Source organism: Prinia subflava, chromosome 4, assembly GCF_021018805.1.
Source record: "Prinia subflava isolate CZ2003 ecotype Zambia chromosome 4, Cam_Psub_1.2, whole genome shotgun sequence".
In the NCBI taxonomy this organism is placed as follows: domain Eukaryota; kingdom Metazoa; phylum Chordata; class Aves; order Passeriformes; family Cisticolidae; genus Prinia; species Prinia subflava.
The window spans coordinates 59,594,314-59,621,699 of NC_086250.1; the positions used below are offsets into that span (position 1 = coordinate 59,594,314).

Below are 27,386 nucleotides of genomic sequence, written 5' to 3' on the forward strand. Positions count from 1 at the left end.
CTGGCCCGTGTCCATGGAGCAGCGCCGTGGGAGGGGCCGGAGGCCGCGGCAGGGGCGGCTCGGCAGCGCCGGGTGACGGCGGCCGGGCGGCGGCACCGCGGGGCGGCGGCACCGCGGGGCTGCAGCAGCGGGACAGGCCCGCCCCGCGCAGCCCGGCCCTGCGCCCGTCCCGCCGACCGGCGGATGGGCACGGAGAGGGCAGCGGCTCGGCCATGGCCAGCGGCGGCCCCGAGGAGGGGGAGGCGGCGGCGGGGGAGGAACAAGCCCTGAGGAAGCTGGTCGTCCGGCTCCAAAACGTCCAGGAGAGGAAGCGGCTGGAGACGCTGGTGCAGACCCTGAGCGACCTGCTGGAGCTGGCGGCCCGGGACAGCGGTGAGCGCGCTGCCCTGCCCTGCCCTGCTCTGCCTTGCCCTGCCCTGTCCCGCCCGCCGCTGGTCGCTAACGCGGTCTCTCTGTCTGTCTCTGTCCTCCCACAGCTCCCCGGCTCTTCAGTGGCAAAAACGTCCACGTGCCTCTGCTGCTGGTGCTGGATCTGTACCCGGGAGCGGCGGGCGTGCAGCAGGTCAGGGGCCGGGGCCGGGGCCGCTACCCCCGCTCCGGCCGTGCTCCGCGGGATGAGCGAGCGCGGCCCTTCCCGGGATAAAAGCTCTCGTTCCGCTTGTTGATGTCTCCTTAACTTGCTGTCTGGCTCCTGGGCCGCTTCATGAAGTGCTCTGAGCTGTTAGAAGGGCGCTGTCACCGCTGGCATTTAAAGGGACAAAGCGTTCCAAGTTAGTGCAGACGCCACTGGCCGCGTCTCTGTTTTTACCGGCAGAAGGAGGCGAAATAGAAAATAAAAATTAAGCCATGTGAATACTGTGTCATGTAGGGTTCTAAATTACCGCTAATGTTATCTAAGATAATTTTGGCGAGTCCATATTGAATTCTGCCATGGTTAGACAAACTTCTGAAAAGCACTGTTTTTTACTATGAATTCACATATATGTGGCCATATTCTTGAGACTTGTGCTAACATAGTTTTTTAAAGGCAAGGGGGAATATTTTAGCTAGGGGTAAGTTCTGCAATTTAAGGTTCTGCCTGCCTGCTCCTGTAATTTAGCATTGGCCCATTTGGACTAGGTGTGGCACTTACACAATTTGATGTTATACTTATGGTACAGCTGCCAAACTTGTCATACGAAACAGGTCCTTCCTGGCAGGCATATATTAAATTTCTGACTATGCTATGCATAGAGGTTGTTTATAAACTCCAGATTTCTGGGCAGCTCACTTCTTTTTTTTTTTTAATTATTAAGCCCATTTATATAGTTAATATTTTGGACATGTTTTGGGTTTTTTTCAATTCAGCTGAAAGGCAAAACATGAATTATATTGCAAATGCCTCTTAAATAAAAATATATTTTAAGGTTTTGGCTTTGGGGATTTGCTGTGTGCTAGACCTTAGTTAGAGGTCAAAAGCCTAAAATCCAGATAAGTTATGAAATTGTATTTCTGTAATTATTAATCTGAAATAATGATCTCAGATTTTCTTTGAAGACTAAATATTTGTGCAGTGTCTTAAGGTTTTTCTTATTTTACTATTTGATTGTTAGGTTGTTAAAAAATACAGAAATATGAATCAGCATGTAACATTTATAAACTGTATAAACTGTCTAATATGAATATATTAGACAGTTTATACAGTTTATAAAAGCTGTGCCCAGAAGTCTAGACTCAGAAGTAAAACATCAATCACAACAAGAAGTAGGTGTGAAATGATAGCACAAGACTCTCAGAATTGCATGAGGAAGATAGTGATTAATTTTCATTTTAACTCTTTTAAAATAACTCATTCTAATGCAGAATTTTAAAATTAATTTTAATCTTCTACCTGCCTACATGTGCAGTCATACAGTGTTTCAGTTTAGAAGTTCTGGACCTCTTTTTCATTACTATGTTTGTGTCACAATGGGAAATTCATACCCAGTGCAAAGCTCAAATCCCATTCCTCATAAAATATCTTGGGCTGCTCTTTCATGCTCAGTTTTGATGTTTACAAACATTCAGACCATGTAACTAGAGCTCTGTCTTCTTGCTTCGTTCACTGCTATTTGTTTGTAATCTTTGTGAACAAATTCTCACTTTACAGCAGTGGCAAAGTAATGAGGTCCTGATTACAGTGCAGTCTCTTTGCACTATTAATGATTTTTTAATTGAATAAATAATGAATCATCCTCCATTTACTTTTGGCATTATTGATTGTCACCAGTAAACTCTATTTTGCTTAGAATATGGAAAATTAGGGAATTACACATCCTCATCTCAGCCCAGTAGTTACTAAGACTATTCATTGTACCTACACTTAGCTGGGATGCAGTTACACAGAGCAGCCCGAATGTCTGTAGTAAGTGATTTGTAGTCTCATGCAGGGCAAGGCAGCTTGCTATCCAGGGAAGAGAAGTGCATGGAAATTGGCTCATAGTCAAGCTCAATCTGCACACATTAAGGTTGTAATTGGCTTAAAGCATTTGTCTCTGCAAATCTAATCTGAAACAGAAGCAAAAGTACAGCAGATATGGGCCATGCTCACACTGCAACCAAGTACATGAAAGACAAAGGCAGAATTCCAGTCCCCAGGGAGCTACATCACCTTTTGAATGCTCTACACAGCTGTCAGGAAAGCTGGATTCAAGCTTATGCTGTTCTGTGGGTGACTCTACACTACCAGACTTGTAATTCCATGTCTCTAGTCTTACTGATTGCAGGGTTAGGGATCATGCACTTTATATGAACTTGGCTGTTCAACTCTTTGGAGGTAGCCATTTACATTCCTGTTGTTGGCTGTCCCATCTTGACCTCTTTGCTCTACATAACTCTTCTGTGAAAAAGTAATCCAGTTATGCATAGACTTTTCATGACTTATTATCTTCTGCCTTGCCTCTATTAAAGCACTGAGGCCTGCTTTGACTTTTTTATTTACTTACCCGCTCAAAGAAACTCACATGCCTTGTTATAATTCCTTTTTGTAAAATCTGCTTCATCTTGACTTTTGACATTTCACAGTTAAGTTTTCTTTCAATACAGAGGGGTTTTTTTTCATCAGTTATTTCTTTGTTCAGATTTTGCTTACTGCTTCCTCACTGCAGCCTATTCAGTCATTTCAGCCTGTAAACATTCATAAGAGAGCAGATTTCTCCAATACAGAAGATCAAAGAGGAGCATTTTTAGCTTTTGGCATTATTTACAGATGTTTGAAAGTCAGAGAATTTGCACAGGATGGAACAAATATTATTAAGAAAAAATACATTGGGTTTACTTGTCTTTCACTCTGTATGATCTCCAAACTTCTACTGCCTTCTTTACATTTTGAAAGCACAGAGTACTGAGGATTGATGGCAATAATAGGAAATGTATGGTAATTGTTTATGTATCTCATCCCCATTTAAAACATTGAAGACCCTTAAAAACCTATACTTTATCCTTACAATTTGCAATTAAATAGCAAGTTCTTATGAAAACACACATTTTTCATTAAAGCTGAACCCCCTGTAATAGTGCAGGGGTTTTCTGTGGCTAGTGATAACATACTATGGATCACATCATATATTTCTGTCTGTCAGCAACTCATTTAGCTGTGTGCCCTTCATCCTCAAGCAGTGCTGAACAGATTGAGAGTGATGTGTTCCTGCAAGCAATGCAGTCAATCATTAGCATATGTTCTACTCCATCTTTTAACTTTCTATGCCATTTGTCTTGTGTTAATTAATTTTCCCTTACTGATTTAGCTAGGTAACAGAACAGCTGTCTTGCAAAAGCCAAAGATATTAGAAGACAATGTAAAAGTTCCAAGCAGAATATCTATTGTAAAATGTCTGCATTTTGTTTTACAGATGGGCTGGTCACTTCTTTGTAAATTAATAGAAATTTGTCCAAGTACTCTACAAAACATAGCTCCTAAGGATGTTGGGAAGGACTGGGAAGTACTGGGTGTTCATCAGTAAGTATTTTGTATGCAAAGAGTCTGCCAGAATGCTTGGTCATTTTGGCAGCATATATATGCAATGAAATATATAAAGTTATTACATCAGCTTTTTTGTGCATTTCTTCAGTCTTCAGAATGTGACACACACAAACAGGGATCTTATCTGTATGTTTAAATGCCTGGTGCAGAAAGTGAAGGAGATTGAGTCAGGCCTTTTTTTAGTGACACTCAGTGACACAACAAGAAGCAAAGGGCCCAAATTGAAAAACAGGAAATTCCACTTTCATATGAAAAAAATACTAAGTAACCTTTTCGGCAGAGGCAGTATCACCTGGATATTTGTGTGTATTTTTTCAAATGTGAGGAATTGTATCCACAAACCTAAAGTAGTGTAAATCAAGAAGAGGAGCATTTGTCACACCTGTTGTCATTGTTGGAAAGGTGAGTGTTTACCCTGATCACCTCAACTACCTGTCAATTCAGTGGATACAGTTACCTTTAGAAGGGATGGTTTGTTCTGTCTTTTTAGTAAATGGAGCAAACTGAGGTTTGGACTTGCTCAGCTCTCATCCATCAGCTGTTAAGGGAAGCCTAAGCAAGTGTTTCCTGGATGTCTGTGGTTAGATGGCATGAACACCCAGTTGTTTCTCAATAGCACAAATGCTATTTGTAGATACATGCACAAGGCACATGGGAGTTGGTCTGGGGGCTTGGTTAGGTGTTCTCACTCTTGGACAGATTGCTGCCTTCAGGGCCGATAATGACAGCATCAAGCACAGCCTTATAGCCCCATGAATCTGCCTCCATAGTCCTCACCCCACCCTTCCTTGGAAAGGTTGCTATTCGAAAAAATAGCATGAAGATGCATTTTGGCTTTGTGAGAGTTTGTTTGTTTTATAGTGGCTAGAATACATGGTCAGTAGGGCAATGAACTCCCTTGAAAGAGGCAGTTTCGTTGGCAGTTTTTGTTGGAAAGCAAAAGTAATTTGGGTTGCTTTTCATGAGCAAGAAATAACTGAGCTGAAGCTGCACATGCCAGGTACAATTTCTTTGGCAGCTTAAAAGCTTGTAAATTGAGTGAAAGTTATCCTGAGAGCTGGAGATACTACTGCTCATTCCCAGGTCCCAGAAAAATTACTTTCTGGGACTGATCTTTCCCACAGCCTCCTCAGTGACCACGCTGTGTGTGGAGTTAACAAAGCACCCTTTTCAAACTCAAACTTCACTAAAGCATTGCTGTACATGATTCTTTCTCAGTATCAGTATTTTAGCCAACTGTGTATCCCTGTGTGACATGTTGACAGTTTTCCCTGCTGAGGAGAGGTTTAGTGGGGAGTGGGCTCAGGCATTTCTGTCAGTGCCAAAGGCAGAGCAAGCCAGCTAAATTATGTCTCATGTTCCTTGAGCATGGATTATACCAGAATTGCAGTGAATCAACACCATAATGAATACATGCTGTTTACAGCAAGGCAGGAAACAGTTACAATAGACAAGAAAAGGTCATTTTTTTTTGGCAGGAGATCTTCGCTTTTGTGTGTGTAACTATTTTAAGAGAATAGGGATATTAAACTAGAAAAAGCATTTCTTTTGTCTCTCAGCTATGATCCAACTTGACTACATTGCAGTTATTTTTACAAATGGTAGTTTGCTATTGATTTAGGTGGTTTTGACAGTGTAATAAATAATTAAATAGTTGCTATCACTCGGAAGAGAAAGTAAATTTCTTTCAATGTATTTGCATTCTTTCCACAAGCTTAAATAGACTTCATGAGATGTTTTGTAATCTCTTACGTTAAACTTTCCTAAGCAGAAGAAGTTTGGAAAGGTTTACATCCTTCTTCTTGGTTATACTTGAAATGGGAGGATATATGGGAGGGAATTCTCTAAAGGTAAATTTAGAAAATTGGTGTTATGCCTATAACAGATGTTACACCTCTCATCAGATATTGCCTCTCATGTGTACTTTGGTCATCATAACTACAACACTAGTGCTACAACAGAGGAGAGAGAAACTAGTAGCATCATAGTATGAAGGGAAAACACTGATACATTCATTCCAACGTATAAATTTAGACTTCAGCAAGGCAAAAAACATCAGTGCCAGAGCTGGGATATGAAATTTGGATGAAACTTCAAGTGCTGCTTATGTTTTTCAAGACAGGTCAAAAATATCAACGATAGTATCACAAACTACTGCACAGTCTATTCATTTTAGATATTATATATGCAAAGATTCACATTTGAAGATTATTAATATTGCAGAGTCAAGCTTTCTAAAATAAGGGAAAAAAAGTTTCTTTTCATTTTTTTGTGTGTACATCTATGCAATTTAATTATGTTTTTAATTGCAGTTCCCCCCCCCTTTTGAGATATGCTTCATTATGCTTCATTCAGCGTGATATCAATGCTTTTAAAGTTGTTTTTTTTTTTTTTTTTGAAGACATGTTACAGATTTTTGGTCACTATTTTACAGATAATAGTTTGAGTAAAGTATGTTAAAAATACCTACTAATTTTTAAGTGCCCAGTTTGATACACGAGCTGAATTTTGCAGTACTGGCACTGTTTGGCTCTCTCTGTTTAACAAGTCAGAACAGACTTACAGAAAGCAGAGTGTGCAACTGGCAGTCTAGGAAATGTTTCTCTGTAGTGATTTGTCCAGCATCATGTAAGTGCTGTAGGGCTGAAAAGTAGTGTAGGTTCATCAAGATGCTGTTCAGGGTCTTCAGCTGGGAACCTTCTGCTTCCCTTCCACCAAACCCTTGGCTGCTCAGTGTAACTGAGCTCCTGCTGCAGTGGGCAGTGCTGTGCTGTCCACACCCCATGGTGCTCCACAGATCAGTGCTCTGGAGAGTGACCACCTCCTAAATGACCCTGCAGAACTGGTTTATATAACTGACTAAAAATTAAAGTAAATTGGATAAATTATGCATCAGTATTTTAATGAACTATGATCATAGTTGAAATTCCTATATTGCTTCATTGGTAACTTTAAAAATACAAACTGAAATAAAACTTGTTTAAAAATTATTTGAGAGCTTTTTAAGGTTTTGATAATTTCTGTAACTACTTCCATTTTCAAAGTAAATGTTTAATAAAAATCTGTGTACGTCAATATTTCTTTAGCTATAACTCCTTTTTCCCTTTTTTTGTCTTTAATTTTTAGGCAGATTCTTAAAATGCTTACAGTCCACAAAGGAAATATGAATCTTTCAATAATCGGACTAAAAGCATTAAATCTACTCCTCATGTCAGGTATTGTGTGCTTTACTTTCCTATTTTGTCTGAGCATTTAAAACACAGAGCTGATACAAAGTGTGTGACTGTACGTGGCAGACTGGATTTTTCTGTTTTACTCCATTAAGTCACTTGTCATTTTTACTTGTATACAAAATAATAAGAGTACTATTTTTGCACCTTTTTTAGCAGGTAGGTATGAACTGTCTTTTGGTGGTAAAGTTTTAGAACATCAGTGCTATTGTAAAATGCTTCCTTAAGAGAGAACTTTGTCATGGGTTATACAAAGCTGGATTTGAACTGTCAGAGTAAATTTAAGGACAGTATTAAAGAATTTTGGATTTTATGGTGTTTCAGTGAAAATGTTGAGAAATAATCAGTGCAACACGTAATCTCTTTTGCTGTTCAGATATAATTGCTTTCCTGCTCTTGGAAGAAGAGGTGGATGTGTTTTCCTTGGTGTTTCACGCCATGCACACCTTCCCTAAAAATGAAGAGATCCAGCAGCATGGATGTAAAGCATTACACAAACTTTTTGAGAAAGGTATTTTTTCTTGTAGTTTATGACAACAGAAAAATGTATAGATTGGGAGAGGTGACAGATTTAGGTGGAATAAATGAACTTTTGCATTCCACATTGGTTTGTGAATTATGTCTGTTCTTAAATAAGCTAGGACAAAACAGACTTTCCACACTATACCACAAATTCTATAAATTAGAGCAATGTATATGACATCTTTCAAAAAAATCAAAACGTCCCTTCATTTCTACTTCCAGAGTTAACTGAAGAGATGGGATTTAAAATTGGTCAGTAACTGGAATAGTGACATTTGATTTTAATTCTCAAAACCAGGATTGATTATATAGGAATGGTAAATTTTAGTAACATGAACAGTTCTAAAATCAAGCAAAATGTTTTTACCTTAGAAAAATACTTGATTCTGCTTTTTACCCTGACAATGCTAAAAGGTGATCACGTGTTCGTACAATATTCCCATTTATTCTGAAAAATAAAGTCACCATGTATTGATTTTTTGCACAAATCTCAGGAACTCTACATGTTATGGCCAGAAACCCCTTGTTGTAATCCCCTTGCTTTGAATTGAGTTTCTTGATTCAAAATAAATACTGAGAAATGCTATAGCTCTGCTGTATTTCTTTGCTTCAAAGATAGTCTCCAGTTCTTCAGATTGGTCTTTTTGTACCATTCTATATTGCTTTTTTAAGTCTTTCTCTTCCTGTCCCTAAATACTTTTGCCCTGCTATATTTTCTCTTCAGTCTCCATAAAAATCTGAACTTATGTTTTCTGTGCATGTTTTTTGTAAGTGCCAGATTTTCAAAGATCTGGCTGCAGGTGCAGACCTGCATACCTTCTTCTTGATGGCAGCACCAATGTGACAAGTTCCTAGGCTGCTCCTGCCTCATTTTCTCTATCTCTAAGCCCCCTTGTCAGGTTTTGTTATGTGGATGTTTGCATAACTTTATCTTGAACCAGATTCAGAAAACACTTGTGCTTGTGAAATTTAAAAGGTGCTCTTTCTCATCCTGGGTCAGTTCCCTTATCTGCTTCGTTGCACAGCCACACAGTTATGTCAGTATGAATAACAGGGGCCAGGAAGGGAAAAACCTTAAGCCATTAAGGTAAGATATTATTAAAGTGTGGCTTTATGGAAAAAAGTGCATTATAAAGAAAAAAGAAAAATTAAATAAAATCAGAGTATGCAAAATGTCATTCTCTGTTTTTTTTTACTGGATGCTTAGCTTTTGCCTCACTTATATACTGTCTTGGTTTGGACAATCTGTGGAAACTTGGTTTGGACTACCATTTTCTGAAAAAGGCTAAAAGACTTGTAAAATACAGATTCACAACGTAGCATCTAAAAGTCAGAACTCTACCACATAAAATGTAAGCTAGAAAAAGGTGTTTATAAAGTAACTCAGTTTCTTTAAAAAGCCATAACCATTTAGTTTAAAAACTTCTAGTTAAATTTTTTTAGTTATAAAAGGAGAGTACTTTACTTTCTTTGAAACATAGAAAATAAATATTAGGAAACTTGACAAAAACAGTTGTCTTTTCTCATGATGTACCAGCATAGGAACTAATTCTTCAAGACATAATGTATCTTTTGCCTTTCAATTTAGTTCCAGAGGAGCAGCTGACTGAATTTGTTGAAAGCAAAGATCATATGATCATACTGAAAGTATTTAAAGAGTTTCCAGAGAAAGAAGAGGTGATTCTTCCTGCACTTTATTCATTACATTCCTTAGCTGGTCCACGTAAGTATTAGAAGTTATTTTCAATTCCTTTTCTCCCACAGTGTGATCAGCTCATACTTTCTGTGATTATAAAATGTAATCTTTGTGTGATTGCAAAAAATCATTGAGAACTGGTTGGGAGTTGCCAGACAGATCACCTTCCTGTTTTCTTTGGGAAGGAACCCTTTTTTTAAATGGGATATTTTTTATGTTTAACCATTAAAGCAGAAATCTCTCCTACATAACAGAAAAATACTTTCTTCCCCTTGGAGTAAGTGGTAGCAAAGATGCTTATCATGGTTGTGGAGATTGAAGTTCAAGACCCTGCCCTGTCATCTTTTATTACTTGAAAAATAAGGAATATATATTGACTAAATAAATCTTCAGTAAGTTTGGGTTGCAGGTAAAGAGTATTCATGGCAAAATCTATCCCACAAAGGCAAAATTGCCCCTATGAAGTCAGTGGCCAGGCCTGGGAAAAGATATCTGAGTTCAGACACCTGCTGTGGTCAGTCAGTGGTGGCTGCTGTGGCGAGCATTGGTAGCACGGTGCATGTGGTAGTCTTACAGTGTCCTCACAGTAAGACTGGAAGAAAATGTCTTTGTTACCTCTGTTACCTCTAGTCTTCTGGTAACAGCATTCCCTGTTACATGCAAAAATCACATCCTGAGAAATGTGTTTAAAGATTTGTGTCAATCTGTTGACAGCGATCTGCTCTTGTTGACACAGAGGCAGCTTTTGTCAGCTTCCTGCTGACAAACTTTGGGAAGCAGAGAGCAGAGTTCTACTCTCCATGTCTTTCATGAGGTGCATAATATTGTACCTCCTGCAGATGTGTTTACTTGCAAAGCCTTGCCTGTACATCCTATCTGGCTCTGCTGGCCCCATGAATGCCCACTGAACAAAAACTAGGTGGAGTGTCCCACATTTCATCAGACTCCAAGCTAGCTAGTTCCTCTTTCTCAAAATTCTTATTGTTCCAGTTTGTATTTAAAACGTTTAGCATTCCTTGAGTCAGAAATGATTTTACCCTAGCCCAGAAGTTACTGCTGCTTTCTAGGGAAGAGGATGCCAGATTTTAAGTCCTTTTCAAAACAGTAAATAGTTATATGAAGTGTAACAAGAGAAGGCATGAAAAAGATCTGCTCTAAAGTAGGTACTTAATACTCTTATTTCTAATATGAAATATTGAAAGTAGCCAGAGGAACAGACTACTTGCACATGACTGTGCAAAGCTGGTATTCATACTCTTGATGACATCCCTCAAGAACTCAATGAAATATTTTCCTTTAAGGCCACCATGGAGAAGATAATTCACCCAGTAACTTACCCAGTAGCAAAATGTCTCCTCATACACTGAAGTTCAAGTCTCTATTCTGAATGAGTACCTTACTGTGCCTTCTTTCATTAATACATACTTAGTCTTGGTTCTGGCTCATGTCATAAAAAATTGCAGTATAAGGGTTTATTCCAGTGCTGTACAAGAACTCTTAAACCTCAGTAGTATTTGTGGCATGAGAAAAATGCTTTCCTGCTGACTGTCCTCCAAAGTGGAGTGGTGGATCACAGAATGTTACCCATCTACATGGCAGGCATAGGGAGCTCTGTTTAGTAGGGATAAACAGTCACCTCAAGAGCAAATTTACCTAACCCTAAACCCGCTGGGATCAGTCACCATACAGAGTGCTCAGATCTCACCATCAATTGTTGAGAGAACCTAGATGACCAAATTTTGGTGCTTAAGATTAAATGAGATCTGTTCCACGTCTTTTTCTCTTTTTTTTGTTGTGGGAAACAGTGACTCCCTGCAGATGTGCCATTGCTTAGATCTTGCAGATTTCAACACGCAGTTCATTGTGCTGTCTCCGTAGTGATCAGTTTTGGAATTGTCTGATGGTTTTACTATATTCATAAGTATCACCTTTGAAATCGTAACTTACTGTGGAGTGATGCACTCCTGTTTTGTGGAATGTGTGTTTTCAGTTGAGAATGACATGCTAAATCGCTGTCCTGTTAAAGCATTGTGAAGGGTACTTTCCTTCACTATCAAACAGAGGGCTTCAGAAATGCTTCCCACTCAGAGCTTGCTTTTTCATCCAGCAGATTGTCATTATTTAATATCTAGAGATGTATTATTTTGAGGATTTGCTGTTCTTTTAAAAAGGGTAATTATTTTTAATAATACAGTTGTGAATATTTCTCTGATGTTGTATCCAGGGAAGCGAAGCTGTTGAAAGAACAATTAAGAAAATGTATAGACCTCAGCAGAATAATGCTAACTCCCTTGGAGTCAGTGACAGGACTCCTTTTCATTCATTTGGGCCAGGATTTTGGCTAGGATTTCTTGGGTTCATATTCTGTCTCATACCCTGGATAGAAATACTGCAAGGTTGCTTTCATAGTGTGTTTTAACTACCATGATGCTGTTTTTGCCTGAAATTAGTGTATGTGGGATCACTCTGTTCCCGGTTGGAATGGATACATTCTGTCTTTGTGTGGGCTCATGTGATTGTCCTGTCGGTTTCTGTATCTGGCCTGAGTAATAAACTGTAAACAGGGTTAGAGTGACCAAGCTCTGGCACAGTTTTCTTGGAGGGGCTGTGAAGTTTCCATCCTTGGAAATACCCAGAAGCCATCTGAACAACATGCTGTAGGCAGCCCTGCTTGAGCATGTGCATTGGTGACCTTTTAGCTGTTCCTTCCAGCATCAGCCATCTGTGATTCTGTGAAATACAGGGTGTGCAGTGGCTTTCAAAATATTGCAGGAACATTGGATGAAAATTTCAGTACCTTCAGTACACAACAGGTGTACAGTAGAGCTAATTTAGATGAAAATAATAAAAACGTAGAAATACATGATTAAATCAAATAAATTGCTACAAAATAAATTCTGTGAGAAAAAAAAAATCTTAAGTGTTGCTTAATTTTACACCCCTGGGGAAGTTATTGAAATACTGTAAAATGTGTGCTTGATCACAGTCATGTTAAAAACACCATTTATAAGATTGATACAGTATTTATAGAAGTTTATTCAGAAAAAAACGATCTAAGATTAGTTTGGGAGGAGGTTTCTGTTACATGGCCTGATACAGAATGGGACTAAACCAAAAATGTTAATCTGAATTTTGACTGCACATTGAAAACCACTGACTAGATAAGAAGAAAAGTCCTAGCAATTAAATTACCGTTCTCTAAGTGAGAAAGCATTGTTTTAATGAATAATTTCCAAATGTACATTGTCATGTATGTCTTTTATGGCCATATCAAAAAATAAGCCAGCTTTCTTTGAAGATGCAAAGTAAAAACTGCAATGTAGTCAACTTCTTTTTTTCCCCTCTCACTTAAGAAGCAGTTTTTGTTTCTGTTTCTTTCTTTAGCCAGCAATGTTGAAGTGCTCATGTCAGGAAATGTGCGCTGCTACAATATTATAGTGGAAATGATGAAAAGTTTCCCCAGTAGTGAAACAGTTCAGGAAGTGAGTTGCTGTTTGTTGCACAAGCTTACATTGGGTAAGTTCACAAAGTGTTTATATAAACACAGCTTATTCTGACTGTGTAAGAGTGTTACATGCAACAGCTGCTATTCCAGTAAATCCTTAGGGTGCTGCACAGATCCTTGTGTCTAATGATGCAAAACCCTGGCCACAGTCAATATGGTGTCCTTGTGTGGTAAGTATAAGTTACAATAAGAAGCTGCCATAAAAGTTAGGGGGAAGTAATGAAACACAAAAGGGTGAGAAGCACAGCAGGAGAATGGGAAATCAGTAGATCTGATTCTGTATGAGGTTACTATAGAAAAGAAGAAAATTACTTACAGATTTCATTTTTTGAAGTGCCAGTGGTGAATGTGTGAGAAACAACTGGTGCTACAGAAGTAGTTGAAAAGTGTTCTCTAAAACTCTAGTTTTCCTCCTTGCAAGGCATTTATCATCAGACCTGTGCTGCATTCCTGACAGTGATGATGCCTGTGTTCAGCCCCCCCTGTGCTGCAGCAGTGAATGAATCACTGGGTTCTGGACTTGCCTTGACTTGAAAAAATGTACTTTGGCTGTCTGGGCTAAAATGGGCTGGTGTCACATCAAGAGAAATTACATCAGTGGGAAAAAGTTGTGCCTCTTAGCAGCTCTGTTCTCACACTTGGAACTAAAATAAATCCCTTTGGGCACTTGCACACGTAGTAGGAAGTTCAAATGAAAATAAATATGTTTTTCCCCCGCTGTACACAAACCCACTGTGAGCAGCTGCCTGAGCAGCCCTCAATCCATGGCTGGTTCTTCTTCATCAAGAGTTAGACTTCCCATTTTTTGCAGGTGGTGGCCTCAAGCTACTGCAGATGCTGGTACCAGTGTATGACTCACTGTAATAAAGTCAGTCCCATCATTTCACCATCTGTTTCCACTTCTTCGTGCAGATATGGTAGAAAATACAGATCAGACCTGGGTGTAACCCAGAGCAATTTCCCATTCCCCTTCAGAAAGCCAGATACAATTTTTAAGAAAGCATGATGGCTGCTGAGGTGGTAATTGCAGGGTTTTTTGGCAAGAGATGATGCTAACCTTGAACAGTTTGCTGTGCAAGGCTAACTGAAGACAGGCAGGGAAACCAAGCACTTGGGACACAGCAACTTGGTTGAGAGGCCTTGATCTCACCATGAGTGCAACCAGCCTGGTTTCAGTCAGATGTTTGTCATGTGTTTATACTGACCAACAGTGAAGAGTGGCAGAAAAGCAGCCACAAGATCCATTTCTTCTGGAAATAGTCTGGAATATTTTCCTATATAGCCAGTGTTCCTTCCCAGATTATTCTAATGGACGCTGTCTTCCTAAACCCATGTTAACTGACAGTGAAATGGTAAAGTCAGCATCTACTGGCTTCCAAAATCACCATCATGCATTCTTGCTAATCTGGTAATGACTATCCTAGATTTGACTGGCTCATGCCTGTTTGGCCAGCCACAAGTCCAACAGAATTACCTATCACATAGCCTAGGTTTACTAACTTCTTTAGGTGAGTAATGCATTTACACAAACATACCTTTTCCACTAAAATGTTAAGAAACAGCAATGCTGATATAACTTGACCACACAACTGATCATTCACATTACTACTCTGATTCTCATTTTTGCTAATCAAGATTTAAATGAAATGGAATATCAAAATAGAAGCCATAGCTATCAAACCATATTTGACAAAGTGGATGTTGATCTACTATTTTCTGCATGATACTTCCAAACAAAGAAGTTAATTGCTTGCTTTTTGAAGAGTGCTTTATACTCAGCCTATAATACAAAATACTGTACAACTTATAATAATTGTTATGCTTTAAATATATTTATTATCCAAAGGCTTTCTTCTGTTCTGGAAGAAATCTATTCTATACTTAAAATGCTAGCCTTGATTTATTTATGAGGAGGGCAAAACCAGAGAATAAACTAGGGTTAAATTACTTGTGTCATAGGATAAATCAAATCATTGCAGGAATTCAAGACCACCAGGACTGCATTTGCTTCCTGGCAGGAAGTCTGCAAGTGATACACCAACTTATTTTTCTTATTTTGATGACAGTGTGTGTTTCATTTTGCATTAAACCTCTGTCTTTTGTAAAAAAAATTAAAAGGCTCACAAACAAAATAGATCCCAAATATTTTTTATCCTTAACTTCTTCTTTCCTCAAATAAAATTTTAGTGTGTTAAGCTGTGTAATAAGAAAACCAACATTTGGTACACAGTCTGTGCATTGTGTGCTGAAAAAATTCTGTTAAATGTATGTAAAGCTGTAAATTATGTGTTTGTATTAATTTGATATCTTCTCTGGTTTCAGGAAATTTTTTCAATATCCTTGTATTACATAAGGTTCCAGAAGTCATTGTGAAGGCTGTTACAACATATCCTGAAAATGCAAAGTTACAAGCTGCAGCTCTCAGTTGTTTAGCTCTTCTAAGTGAGTAAATCTCTGTCTGCTTGTTAATTTTTTAATTCTAATAATTTCCTGTAATAATATTAAACTGCATTTCTTTAACACAAAAGCCTCAGGCAGGTCAGCTGCAATAAAGTTGGATTTCCTTCATGATTACAGTTTGGTGTTTCACCATGATAAGACAGTGCTCATATCATGTGCCCAGCATCTGCACACCAGTGTTCAGAGCTGGTAATATGTGTTGACAGATCTGAACAGAGCAAATTGTTTATTCATAGACAAATTTTGGATAATCCCTTCTTAACATAAAGTCTCCAAAGATAACAACACTGATATGATATTGGTTTGCCAGGTATGACAGTACTGGTATTATGGCAGTTGAAAGCAACACAGAATCAATGCTTGTGCTTGAGTTCTGAAATCAATTAAAAGATGTACACTTTTCCTCAAGTATAGTTCAGGCAGGAATTAGTTAGCTAGTGGGGAAAAGCTAAGAATCTGATCCTCTTTGTGCTTGAGTAATTGTTCATAAAAGTCAGTAGAAATGCTGTTAAAGAATCCCCAAAATAAAAAAGACAAGAAATCAGTACACATTCCATTTTGCCTCAGATATTATGCTCAGTGTTGATACCTCTTTCCCTTAATTGCTGAAAAATCACAGGTAGAAAATAATATATTTCAAATTCTGTTGCACTTTCTGGGACCAGATACTTCTCTCTTAGCAGCTGCAATTTGCATTTTGTTTTTTAAAGGCATTGCTTCAGAGTGTAGATGGCTCTGTAATAAGTGGTTCCATGCCAACGATTCACAGTTATATTTTATGTCTGTGGTATTCTGTACATAAATACACAACAAAAAGAGGTGCATGCAGGTCTTTTCAGAGCCAAAGCCTAGACTGATCTTTAACTATATGACTCATTAACTACACTAAACTTAAGTTTCTAACTCCCTTTATAACCTTGAAGACATTTTACAAGTCTGTCTCAGAGTATATATCAAAAGATTTCTCCCTTCCCAGAAAAGGCTTATCTTCCCACTGATTTTCACACATTGCCAGTGGGAGTGCCTCCACGACTACAGAAAGGTTAAGACATAGGTGTTTTGTTTTCACAGTAGGAATTTATTGTAAATATTTTGTATTTCAAGCTGAAACAATATTCTTAAACCGGGACTTAGAGGAGAGAAAAGAAGAAGAGGAGGAAGAAAAGTTATGCTGGTTGGAAGCATGTTACAGAGCATTAGAACTGCACCGAAAAAATACAGATGTGCTGGTGAGGAATTATGGATGATGGGAATATGGAAAGACTTATTATGTATTGAATAAAATGTTTAGAAACATGCTTTTTTCATCTGTCTCCTCAGGCAAAAAAAGACATTCATGTCTGTATTAGATTTAGAATAAATCCTACATTTCTTGCCTTTCTTTGTTCATCTCAAGAGGTTTTAGTTACTTCTTCAGATGAAATGGAGATAGTTAAGATGAGATTTGTCCCTGAAACTTTGGCCATGCAAAGATTGTTGTTTACATACCTTCTTTGTATCCAACAGCCAAATACAGGCCTATCAGCAGAAGAACTAATCTTGGCCTAAAATAGATATCAAAATGCAAATCAAATAATGAGATTGTGCATGTTTCTAACTCAGGCCTATCTGAGCTGTAAAGAATGTTACAGTGTACATTTTGTTCTATTTCTACGTAAAGTACCTTGTACTTCTTTTGTGAACTGAAAAGCAGTCAAACTATTTTTTTCATATATTTTTAATCTCCAAAGGTATATTTTCTTAATCTTTTTGTCTTGGCTTATATTTAGGAGGCTGCGTGCTGGGCTTTGAAGAATCTTTTTCTATATCAACACAACCTTCATGAGAAGATTGGAGATGGAGATAATCAGTCAGTGTTGTCTTAAATGGATTTTTGGAAATGAAAAGAAATGAGTACCTGTTATTAAGCCATTTGATGTTTCACTTTTCAATTATTCTTAGTTTTGTAGTAGATGAAATGCATGGTGATCAACCACACCTGGGAAAGTTTCTTCCAAAGTGTGCTGACCTTGACTCAGGAAAATCTGCTAATGTTTTCATAAAGGGTCAGAACACAGCCTCGTAAAGCTAATTTTTACAGTTCATAAGAAATTTTATCTTCAGTTGTAGCAGGGATAAAGAGTGTAAGAATTGGGAAAACAGACAAGATTAAGATACCTGACATGTAGGGAGTGTAGAAAAGCAGTGCTCATTTTCCCACAAATCAGATGAAAAGGTCAATGCCTCATTAGGGAGAATCTACTGGGGATGCACAAGACACAAATTACCATTTTACTTAACCTATTTCTTGGAATTCCTTAAAATTTTAGTCACTCAATTTTTGTAAGCCTGTTCATACCCCCTTCATACCTTCCTTTGTATAAACATGTATATAGATGTAAATGCACAGGTTCCTTGGAAAGTGTAATACCAAGGAATTCAATGAGACTCAGACTAGACAAAGTTGCATAGTTTACAAAGGGTTTTCTGTCAGCTGCTGCTCTGGAAACATATTAGAAACCAAGAGCAATCACTTGAAATTTTTATTATATAATTTACATAATACCTTTTTAGGAAACCTATCTGCAATGATGAAGTAACTGCTGTAGTACAGTCCATGTGCAGTGATTTGTTTCTCTCTGAAAGGTTCCCAATAGACAGAGCAGTGATGCTGTCCATGCTGATGCACTCCTCTTCAAAAGAAGTGTTTCAGGCAGCTGCTAGTACCTTGGCAATTTTGTCACAACAAAATGGTAAGGGACTTCAATTATCTTTTTTTTCTCATTCAGCAGAAAGTTACTGCAAAAATATTAGAGAATTTAGTGTACTGTTGAATGAATACAATATTCTATGCGATTAGAATATTATGTTAAATAGAAAGTTTATTCCTTGCTTTGAAAAGTTACTGTTGGCTAGTATAAAAAATACGAGGAAATAAAGAGCTCTCTGCCAGTTTGTGTTGCAATTGCTACTTTTTGCAGCAGGAGACATGAAAAAGTGTGCTCTCTTTGTATGCTTGTTTAAATATTTATCACATGTTTGAATTTCGTCAAGAGCAGCATTTGTTGAAAAATCACATGAATAAGGATCACGGCCCAGCAAATACCACTTTCTTGCTTAACAGTGTCCTGTTGACTTCAGTGGATCAAATTGTCTAGAAACCTAAGCATGTGCATGACACTTTTCAAGATTACTTTATTCCTGATCTTGTCCCTAACATGGTTTCCTAACTTTTTTCAATTTGCAGACCCCCTCAAAATTTTTCAGTGGAGATGTGGACCCCTGAGTAGAGTATTTAAGCCTACTGACAGTTGGCCTGCTTTTATTAGATAACTTTCACAGAATCCTTTGAAATGGTTATGGACCTCAAGTGGTTTGCAGACTGCACATTGAAAACCACTGGCTAGATAGGAAGAAAAATCCTAGCAGTTAATTACCATTCTCTAGGTGAGAAAGCATTGTTTTATCACCAGTTTATTGAACCATCCAAGTACATAAAACCTAACACAGAAAAGGTTTTATTGATTTATGAGATCAATATATATCTATACTGAGAGAGAGATCTCATAAATGTATGCATACTACTGTCATATACCAGGTACATTCATAACTTGTTACTGACAAGTGGACCTCTGATTCCTTTTGGAAATCTAAAGCAAGTTTTTCTTCTTTTTTTTTTAATAATGATTTTTTTTTTCTTGAATGAATGTGCTTGCAGCAGAAATGATAGACATAAAGAAGCTCAGTAAAACATTCTGGCACAATGCAGTATTGCTTGAACTAACCATCTAAAATGGATGTACTGAACTGAGACTAACAAGATTTGGTAGTAGTTGCCATGATAATTTTAAGAGTGTTCTAATTCTTATTAGTTACAGTTAACTCTACAACATGTGCTTGGATATTTGAATTTGCAAAAAATGAATTAACAAAGTAAATATAACGAATATAAGTTCATATTTGAAGTTCAGTTTTGGAAGTTAGAAGGTTTTTTAAAGTTTTAAGCTCTAGCTTTCCTATGTGATCACAGAATGCAATTACAAGGAAAAAGTTTAAGAATAAACATTTCTGAAAATATAAATAAGGCTATACATTCTCCTTCCCATATGCTGACTTCACCTAAGTAAAGATAGCAGATGTATAGAAACTTACTTAGACAGTTAGAAATTATAATGCGTTTGATGAAGCTATGCTAACAGAAGTCAGCTTCAGCTCAAATAGTTTCCCATTTTAATTTATACTATTATGTCTGTTTGGTGAGGCAAAAATACTGAAAAAAAAGAGGGAAAAATTTTTTGAGAACTACACAGATTGATTTACTTACAGGATGCTTGTGATTTTGTGTTTTAGTAAATATTAGGAAGACACTTCTGGCAAAAGGCATACATATGAATGTTTTGGATATAATGAGGAAGCATCCACATTCTCCTGAAGTGGTTGAAAGTGCCTGCAGGATTCTGAATCATGTGTTCGAAGGAAGGTAATAAAATTAGAAATGCATGTCCACTTTCTTGGTGAAGGGTTTTGAGGTTCTGTGCCATTACATTTAAATTGTTGATTGACGGTAAAATTGACCACAGACTGAAAGCCCTGTTTAAGACATGGAATTTGTAAGCCCTGTAGTCAAATGCCCAGGTGGGTGTTTCTAGGGAGCTGCATGTTCTTCCCTCTGTGGTTCTTGAGCAGTGAGATTCAACTAGACAATCACTAGGTGGTCTTTTTCCCTGTTAGCCACACTGAATTCCATTGAGAGATAAGAAATTTCCCTCAAAATTACCTCTGATTATTAAAATAGCATTTTCTTAATACTACTTTCTTGTTGGCTAGGATGCAATTATTTACATAGCCTGAATTAATGGAATGGCATGAAAATAATTTGCTATGATGAAGGAAAGCGCCACAGTTTAATTTTTGTTTTAGATTTCATGTTCCAAAGCATTGTCACATGGTGTTAATAAAGGAATAATACATGTAAAAATTACAAATGCATTTTTTAATTTCTTTTATAAAAATTATTTTCAGTTTCCTTCATCTGGATGTAATGACAGTAGCAGTATCAGAAGTTGTAAAAGCCATGAGGAGGCATGAAAAATCACTCTCTGTACAACTGGAAGCACTTCGAGTCCTTTTACACTTCATGATACCCAGTAAGTCATCCAAAGGCATACACCAAATCAGGGAACAGAATCAGATAGATGGGTTTTAGTCTTTCTTATCTAATGAGAAAACTTTTAATGGGACTTCAATAAGTTATTGCAGTTCTGTACATTCAGAGAACAGCTGTAAGTCTTTAGGAATGTACAAAATGGGAGAAAATATTTGAGGTATTAAAGGTAACAGACTAAAATTATCACTGCTGATTTCCCCTTGATTTCCTCAGTGAAGTTAGCTCCATTGCTTCTAAGGAATTCAGGGAATGAGTGTGGAGCTGTCAGTGTCATTGTGGTTTGGATCCTCAATTCCCTTTAAATGAGAGCAAACCATGATAATGACATGAGCATTGTTGTACCACAAAATGCAATTGTTTTGATAGTATCACTTGGAAGGAATATGAAAACTGGACAGTGACCTTTGTATGTAAAGATATAAAATATACCATTATATACTACTTTCTAGCAAAAAGGAGAAACCCTAAACCAGGACACTAGAAATTCCTTTCCAAAAAAATCCCTCTTTATCAGCAATCCAAATGGGGCAAAAATGTTCTTTATTAGTTTTATGCCTTTAGTAGAATTTTGGCAAAGTTTTAACTGTTTTTGTCAGTGAACTGATATATATCCTGCATTTTTCTTCTGATACTGAGTGTAGGAGTGCAGACGTGGGATACTGATTTCTTTCTTCAGAACAGTTTTTTGCAAGTATCTCTCAGCAGTTTTAGCTGAACATTTACAAAACTAATAACTCTGAAAATAGTAGCCTGGTTAATATGCAGAGAGATTGCAGGTTTTCAGTTTCCTTCTGTTATTTGAATTCTAATCCTAATACTTTCCTCTTTTTTCAATGAAGAGCAAGATTTAGACTTGATAAATGTGTTCTAACATGGAGGCAAGGCACTTTGATTGCCAGTATCCTGGGTGAGGCCCTTCTAAAGTGTAATCAAACGCAGAGAGCACCAACTGGATGTTGAAACTTGCAGGTTAATTAGGGAACAAAAAGTAATTCATGGGAAAAAAAATAATCACAATAAATATGAATGCTGAAGTGACTTTGAAAGGATCTCTGTGTAATTTCTGTAGTGTCACTTGACTGCAAGTGCCAAAAGCTACAAGAAAGACCTTTCTCTGTTTTTTTTGTATATGCTCACATTCCACTTAATGTCATCTGTGTGTAAAATTTGTCCTATGATGTGCTGCCAACATGAGCAAAAACAAATAGTTTGTAGTTCTCTGTAGTGTCTCCTTACCAGAAGGAAGAGGCATTTTGAAGTAGGTAGCAGGAAAATCTCCATAGCTCAAAAAAGTAACATATTGCAATGTACCTTAGAACAGATTCTTTGGCATGATTTTGTATTTTCATAGTAAGCACTGAGCAAATATGTGGTGAAATTTTCCTTTCAAACACAATGTACTCACATTACAATGTAAATCTGGAGGGATTCCAGTCTCTGCAATACAGTGCTCTGAAAGTACCATAAGATCTGAAATATGCTCTCTGGTCACCTCAATGTTCATTTCATTATTAGATCATATTGTTGGGTTAAAGGTGGGGAGAATATTAAATCTGCTGTTCTGAGGAAGGCTGTTTTCCATTGTTGCAGATACGAAGAGTGAACACCAGAATGGTTCTTCCAGAGATGTGGGAGATGCTGCTTTTGCACTTACGGGAAAAGTCATTAAAAGCCAGTGTCTGTTGGAGGGAACTCACTCATTGGTGCTTAATGCTTTAAACAGGGTATAGTTAAAGCTTTATTCTTTATTCTAATGGATTTTGTCATTATTTTACACTTGAAACAGTGAATCATTTGTAAGTTTTAGTTCTGCATTCATTTTCCTACTGATTTGGTAGAATTACTCTTAACTTCCAAGTTTCATGAATCTTTTAATGTTTCTTTTTATTTTCCTTTCTGGAGTGTATTAGATGATTCTTTATACAGTAATTCCAAAGGATATTTATTTTTTAAAAAAAGCTTTTTTTTTCAAGGATACAGTTTATTTGGTGTATATTTTTTCTTAAAACAGACTAATGTATTTATAAAAAGTGTCCTTATGCTTACACCTCACCTACACATAGAACTGAGTGGAAAACTCAGTTGTCTGCGTTCTTTTCACTGTTTAACTTCTTCCAGCCCTTGTAAAATAGAATGATCACAGTGCCTTGAAGAAGAAACTGAAAAATGAAAGGCTGAAGCAGACTCAGTCTATACAAAGGAAACACTGGGAACTTTGCATAGCAAATTAACCTTAAATCCTAGTGATCAGAAATGTTTAACTTCATGGCCTTCAAAAGAATCCAATCTCTACAAGGTTTTTAAGGTTCACATGATCACAATCAAAATGTAGCATTTCCTAATTTTTTAGAAGTCCCTCTTAGGAATTTTAAGCTTGCCTAACAGATTCAGTCAAGGAAATTCATGTCTCTTACATTTATTATAGAAGTCAGAGCAAGTAATGTATCAGTGAAATTGTTCTAGAGTGTCTAAAGGACATCTTGACCTGAAGATATCAGATATAGGAGCTAACAAAGGAGGTAAAATAATGTTTGCTTCAGAAGGTCTTCAGTATTTTGTGATCATCCTGAAGGCATTTTCCAATGCAGCTGGTTTGTGATTTGAGGTAGTACAATATCAGCCAGAGGAGCTAGAAATTGACACATTTAATTAAAAACTAGAGACAGAATAAGGAGGAAAATGGGCATGACTCCATTGAAATAATTTTGCAGATTTGTGATGGCTGTGACAGTTTCAGGTCTAAGCCTCATCTAGGCCTTCATCTAAAAGTGGGGGGTGGTGATAGGTACATTGCTTCATATCTTTTTCTTTTCATATTTTTTTCAGTTACCAGCATGTTTATCACTTTTTTCAGTTCTCAGAAAAAACCACAAAAAACAAAAACAAAAACAAAACAAAAAAAACCCCCCAAAACAACAACAACAAAAAAACCCCAAAACAAACAAACAAACAAACAAAAAAAAAACACCCCACAAAAAAAACAACAAAAAAAAACCAAAACAAAACAAAAAAACACTCACATAATTTTTAACCTTTTTAACCTCAAAGGAAGTACATTTTCTCCCTCTGCTTGACCTAGAAAAATGGTCTAAACTTATTAATGAGAATTTAAGGAGAAAAAAATCCAATTTTTCATCAGAAAAGTACCTAGGGAATATTCTCAGAATCAAAGATGAAAATCTGGGCAAGTTATGAGCAGCTGAAACTGATGGTTGGTAAGAAAATCTTTTTGGAATTGTGGTTGTTGTTATTTATTGTCACATCAGCTGTAATTTCACATACTTACAAACAACATTCACTTGTTATGGAGCAGCTTTCAGAACAAGCAACTCTTCTGTTGCCACTGTAAGCAGAACAATCTTGATCTGATTTTATCTTCCTTTCTCCATTAGTTTATTGGAAATCCTAGCATTCAGAAGTGTGGATTAAAACTCCTTGGTTCTGTAGCTGAGTGCACTGGTGCACTAGAAATTCTAACCCAGCAGGGAGCTACTGACACCGTGCTCCACACGCTGCAGATGTATCCAGATGAACAAGGTAGGGAAGGTCAGCAGAATGGGAGTGGCATGGCAGGAGGGTTTGTAACACATCTGTTGCCCTCTTTAGTGCTGAATGTGATGTTGGCTGCATGGCGAGAGAAGGCTGCAGTGCTGCACAGTGCTCAGATTCTCCCACGTTGTAGTTATGCCTGGCCCTATAATACCTTGTGCAAGGAACTTTCTGGAATGTTACTAAAAGATTACTTAAATCGTGGGTTTACTGCACTCAGAATGTCTGAACTATCGGTGTCTGAATAAAATTTATTTTTCTTCTAGACATACAGTGTTTGGGTTTGAGTCTTCTACGCTCTTTGATTACAAGGAGGAGTTTGTGTATTGCAACCATGCATGTCCTGTCAGCAGTTCTGGTTTCTACTCTGCGACGGTTTAAAGAAGTCACTGAAATCCAGATGCATGTATGTGTCACTTCTGTCTATGAAGATAAAAACAAAACTCAAAACCACAGAAAATTATTTTAATAGTTATATTTGAAGTATAATTCTGTATTTTACTTACCTGATTCTGATTTTGTTTAAATTACTAAATTAGTATAAACCTTTGTTATTAAACTGAGATATTTGTTGTAGACATGGTTTTCTTGGAGGCATATAGTCAATCCAGCATGTGTAAGCATAGGTTGTTTATCCAAAATTTCTGAGATCTGCAAACTAGAACAAATTTCTCAGTCATGATCCATCATTCTGTCAATCTGTAACCATTTCATGAAGTAACCATCATTAGAGCACCGATTGTTCTTCTTTGAGAAGTCATAGAACATAGCTTAGTTCCCAGCCTTGTCACCAGGAATAAACTTAGTGTAGGAATGCTGTATTTAAGAAAAGATATTACTGGAATACTACCAGACTTTGGACCCACATCTGTGTATGGAATGAAAGTTCTTTCTCTGTTAACACACATTTAATCCTTGTGTAAAGTTCTGTTTCTTCTGCTTCAGAAGTTTTCCCTGTTACTTACCAGTTTCATTTTTCTAGTGGGATAGAGTTTGCATGTGACATCAGCTTTCTGTGAGAGTTTCTATTTTTTTCTTTCAGTTGAATATGAAAATATCACAAGTACAGCCTCCCTTCTTTGCTTCTGCTTTCCCCCCAGCCTTTCCACATTTACTTTAGCAACCAGTGTAGAGAGAAATAAAAATAATGTGCTGGAATTAGGAAGTTACTTCAAGTGAGTTAGTTTCAATTGGGTTTGGATGAAGAGTCCTTAATTTACCGAGTTCACCCTTCTAGGTGAACTTCACTTGCAGAATCGTGGGATAATTTTGTATTTCTTCTTAGTTTTTAGGTACACCTGCTATTTTTTTCATTTAGTCTAATAGTTCTTCTCAAATTCAGGGATTACAGAGCAACACACTGGAACAGGGGATGTGTCTTCATTCCATATCCTTCGAAGGGGATCATTTCCTCTTTACATTTTCAGGAAATCACAAGTACATTTGTCACTGCCAGGCAGGACATTGTCAGATATTATGGTGCATTTTTGACTTTCCAAAGTGTCAGTTAATATCTGTTTGAGTCAGCTAAACAAGCATGGAACTACAGCTATAAAAACAGAGATACCTGCTATTTCTGCCTTCTCTCCCAAATTTCTCCTATTTAACTATTGCATGTTTAACAGTAAGACAAAAAATTAAAGCACGAATCTTGTGGTTGAAATTTGATTTTGTTGCATGACCTGTTTTAAAGTGACACTTTTTAACACTGTACTTCTTTACATGTTCTCATTGTGTTCTTAGGGTTTTCATGCAATCTTGGCAATTCTTGGTTTGTCACCTTGTTTTGCAAAGCTGCTGATAAATGAATCATTTGACACAGTCATTTTCTACCAGATGTCCATGTGTTTCACTGACCAGCGAGATCAACAGGTATCTTTTTTCTCTGACAATTCCACAGCTGAAAAATGTTAGTAGTTTTTTGCCCTAACTTTTATTGTTTGTCTTCCCATTCAGTTTCAAAGCCTGTGTTGTAAATGTTTTGCTAAAATAGCTGAAAATGATGATTTAAAAAATACTATGCTGGAAAAAGCATGTATGGAGTACAATAGTATTATGGCTGAATGTTTACTTCTGCTGGGAGCTGATGTTAATAGGAAGACGAAGACAAACTCTTTGATCTATCAGGTAATACATGGAAATACATATATAATTTTATTGCTTAAAAATTTGTGCTTTTGGGTTCCTTTCTGTTGTCATTCTAATATTTATTTGGCCAAACACAGAGAACAGAGAGGCTGCTCCCACTTGCCCACAAATGCTTCTTGCTAACTGTGACCACCTTTAAATTTAATTTTTTTCTTTTAAGTGATATGCATAAGCATTTCTTTATTTTGGTTCAGTGTCAAAGTTTTAAATAGTCTGAGGGAACCCCACCAGTAATGCCTGAAGGGAATTAGGAAGTGTTCAGTTCTGCTGTAGAACTGCGTGGGTGGTGAAGCACAGCTGGGTTTGGAGCTGACCATCCATTCATAGAGTGTGAGGTAGGCAAATGAGTGTTAGCAAACCACAGTGGATGAATTGAGGTAACTGTAAGTATTTCTAGAAAGTATTTTTAATGTTCACAATCAACACTGGTCTGTGTAGCAATGCAGGCATGGAGATTGGGAGGAGCTGACTGAACCATAGAAATAAAAAGGTTGGAAAAGACCTTCAGGATAGTGAAGTCCAAGTTTTGGCTGAACACCACCTTGTCCACTAAACCAGAGCAGTAAATGCCATATCCAGTTGCTTCCTGGACACTCCAGGGATGGGGACTCCCCCACTTAAGGTTTCAATGCTTAACTACCCTGTCAGTGAAAAAATTCTTCCTGATGTCCTGAACCTGAACCTACCCTGGTTGAGGCCATATCCTCTTGTCCTGTCAGTGGTTGCCTGGGACAAGTGGCCAATCTCTACCTGGCTACACTCTGCTTTCAGGTAGTTAAAGCCAGCAGAGCTGAGCTCACTATCATTAGGCAAGGCTTGATGAGACTGACTATTGTTGCCTGTTCATTAAATATCCAGATGATAACCCTTAAGTGTCCATTTTCCACTAAACAGTTAAATAAATGCAGTTGCAATAGACCACATGCAATAACCAAACTAGATAAATTGCCATTCATTTCTGCCTGAAAATTGTGTGCATTCATGACAAAAATTACAACTGCAGATCTAAAGCATTTGATAAATTTGGGTAAAGCCTTCATGAAAGTGGGAATTGGTACTCAGACACCTTAGGCAGGCGCATGCTCCAAGGAGTAAGGAATTGCATAATTGAGAAGGAGACATAATCCTTA

General features: G+C 37.5%; 1 protein-coding gene across 1 annotated transcript in view; it reads left to right on the forward strand.

The window, feature by feature from the left end:
* Positions 1–29: 29 nt before the first annotated feature.
* The window catches only part of LRRK2 (leucine rich repeat kinase 2), a 62,874-nt gene continuing 35,517 nt past the window's right edge, over positions 30–27,386 (forward strand). The window contains exons 1-18 of the mRNA XM_063396859.1: positions 30–372; positions 477–562; positions 3,870–3,976; positions 7,127–7,215; positions 7,607–7,741; positions 9,341–9,475; positions 12,833–12,964; positions 15,276–15,395; positions 16,518–16,642; positions 17,183–17,262; positions 18,039–18,145; positions 19,743–19,872; positions 20,415–20,539; positions 22,150–22,283; positions 23,952–24,096; positions 24,375–24,514; positions 25,852–25,980; positions 26,065–26,235. Of these exons, the coding sequence (XP_063252929.1) occupies positions 213–372; positions 477–562; positions 3,870–3,976; positions 7,127–7,215; positions 7,607–7,741; positions 9,341–9,475; positions 12,833–12,964; positions 15,276–15,395; positions 16,518–16,642; positions 17,183–17,262; positions 18,039–18,145; positions 19,743–19,872; positions 20,415–20,539; positions 22,150–22,283; positions 23,952–24,096; positions 24,375–24,514; positions 25,852–25,980; positions 26,065–26,235 (2,250 nt within the window). The 5' untranslated portion in view covers positions 30–212. The remainder of the gene's footprint in view (positions 373–476; positions 563–3,869; positions 3,977–7,126; positions 7,216–7,606; positions 7,742–9,340; positions 9,476–12,832; positions 12,965–15,275; positions 15,396–16,517; positions 16,643–17,182; positions 17,263–18,038; positions 18,146–19,742; positions 19,873–20,414; positions 20,540–22,149; positions 22,284–23,951; positions 24,097–24,374; positions 24,515–25,851; positions 25,981–26,064; positions 26,236–27,386) is intronic.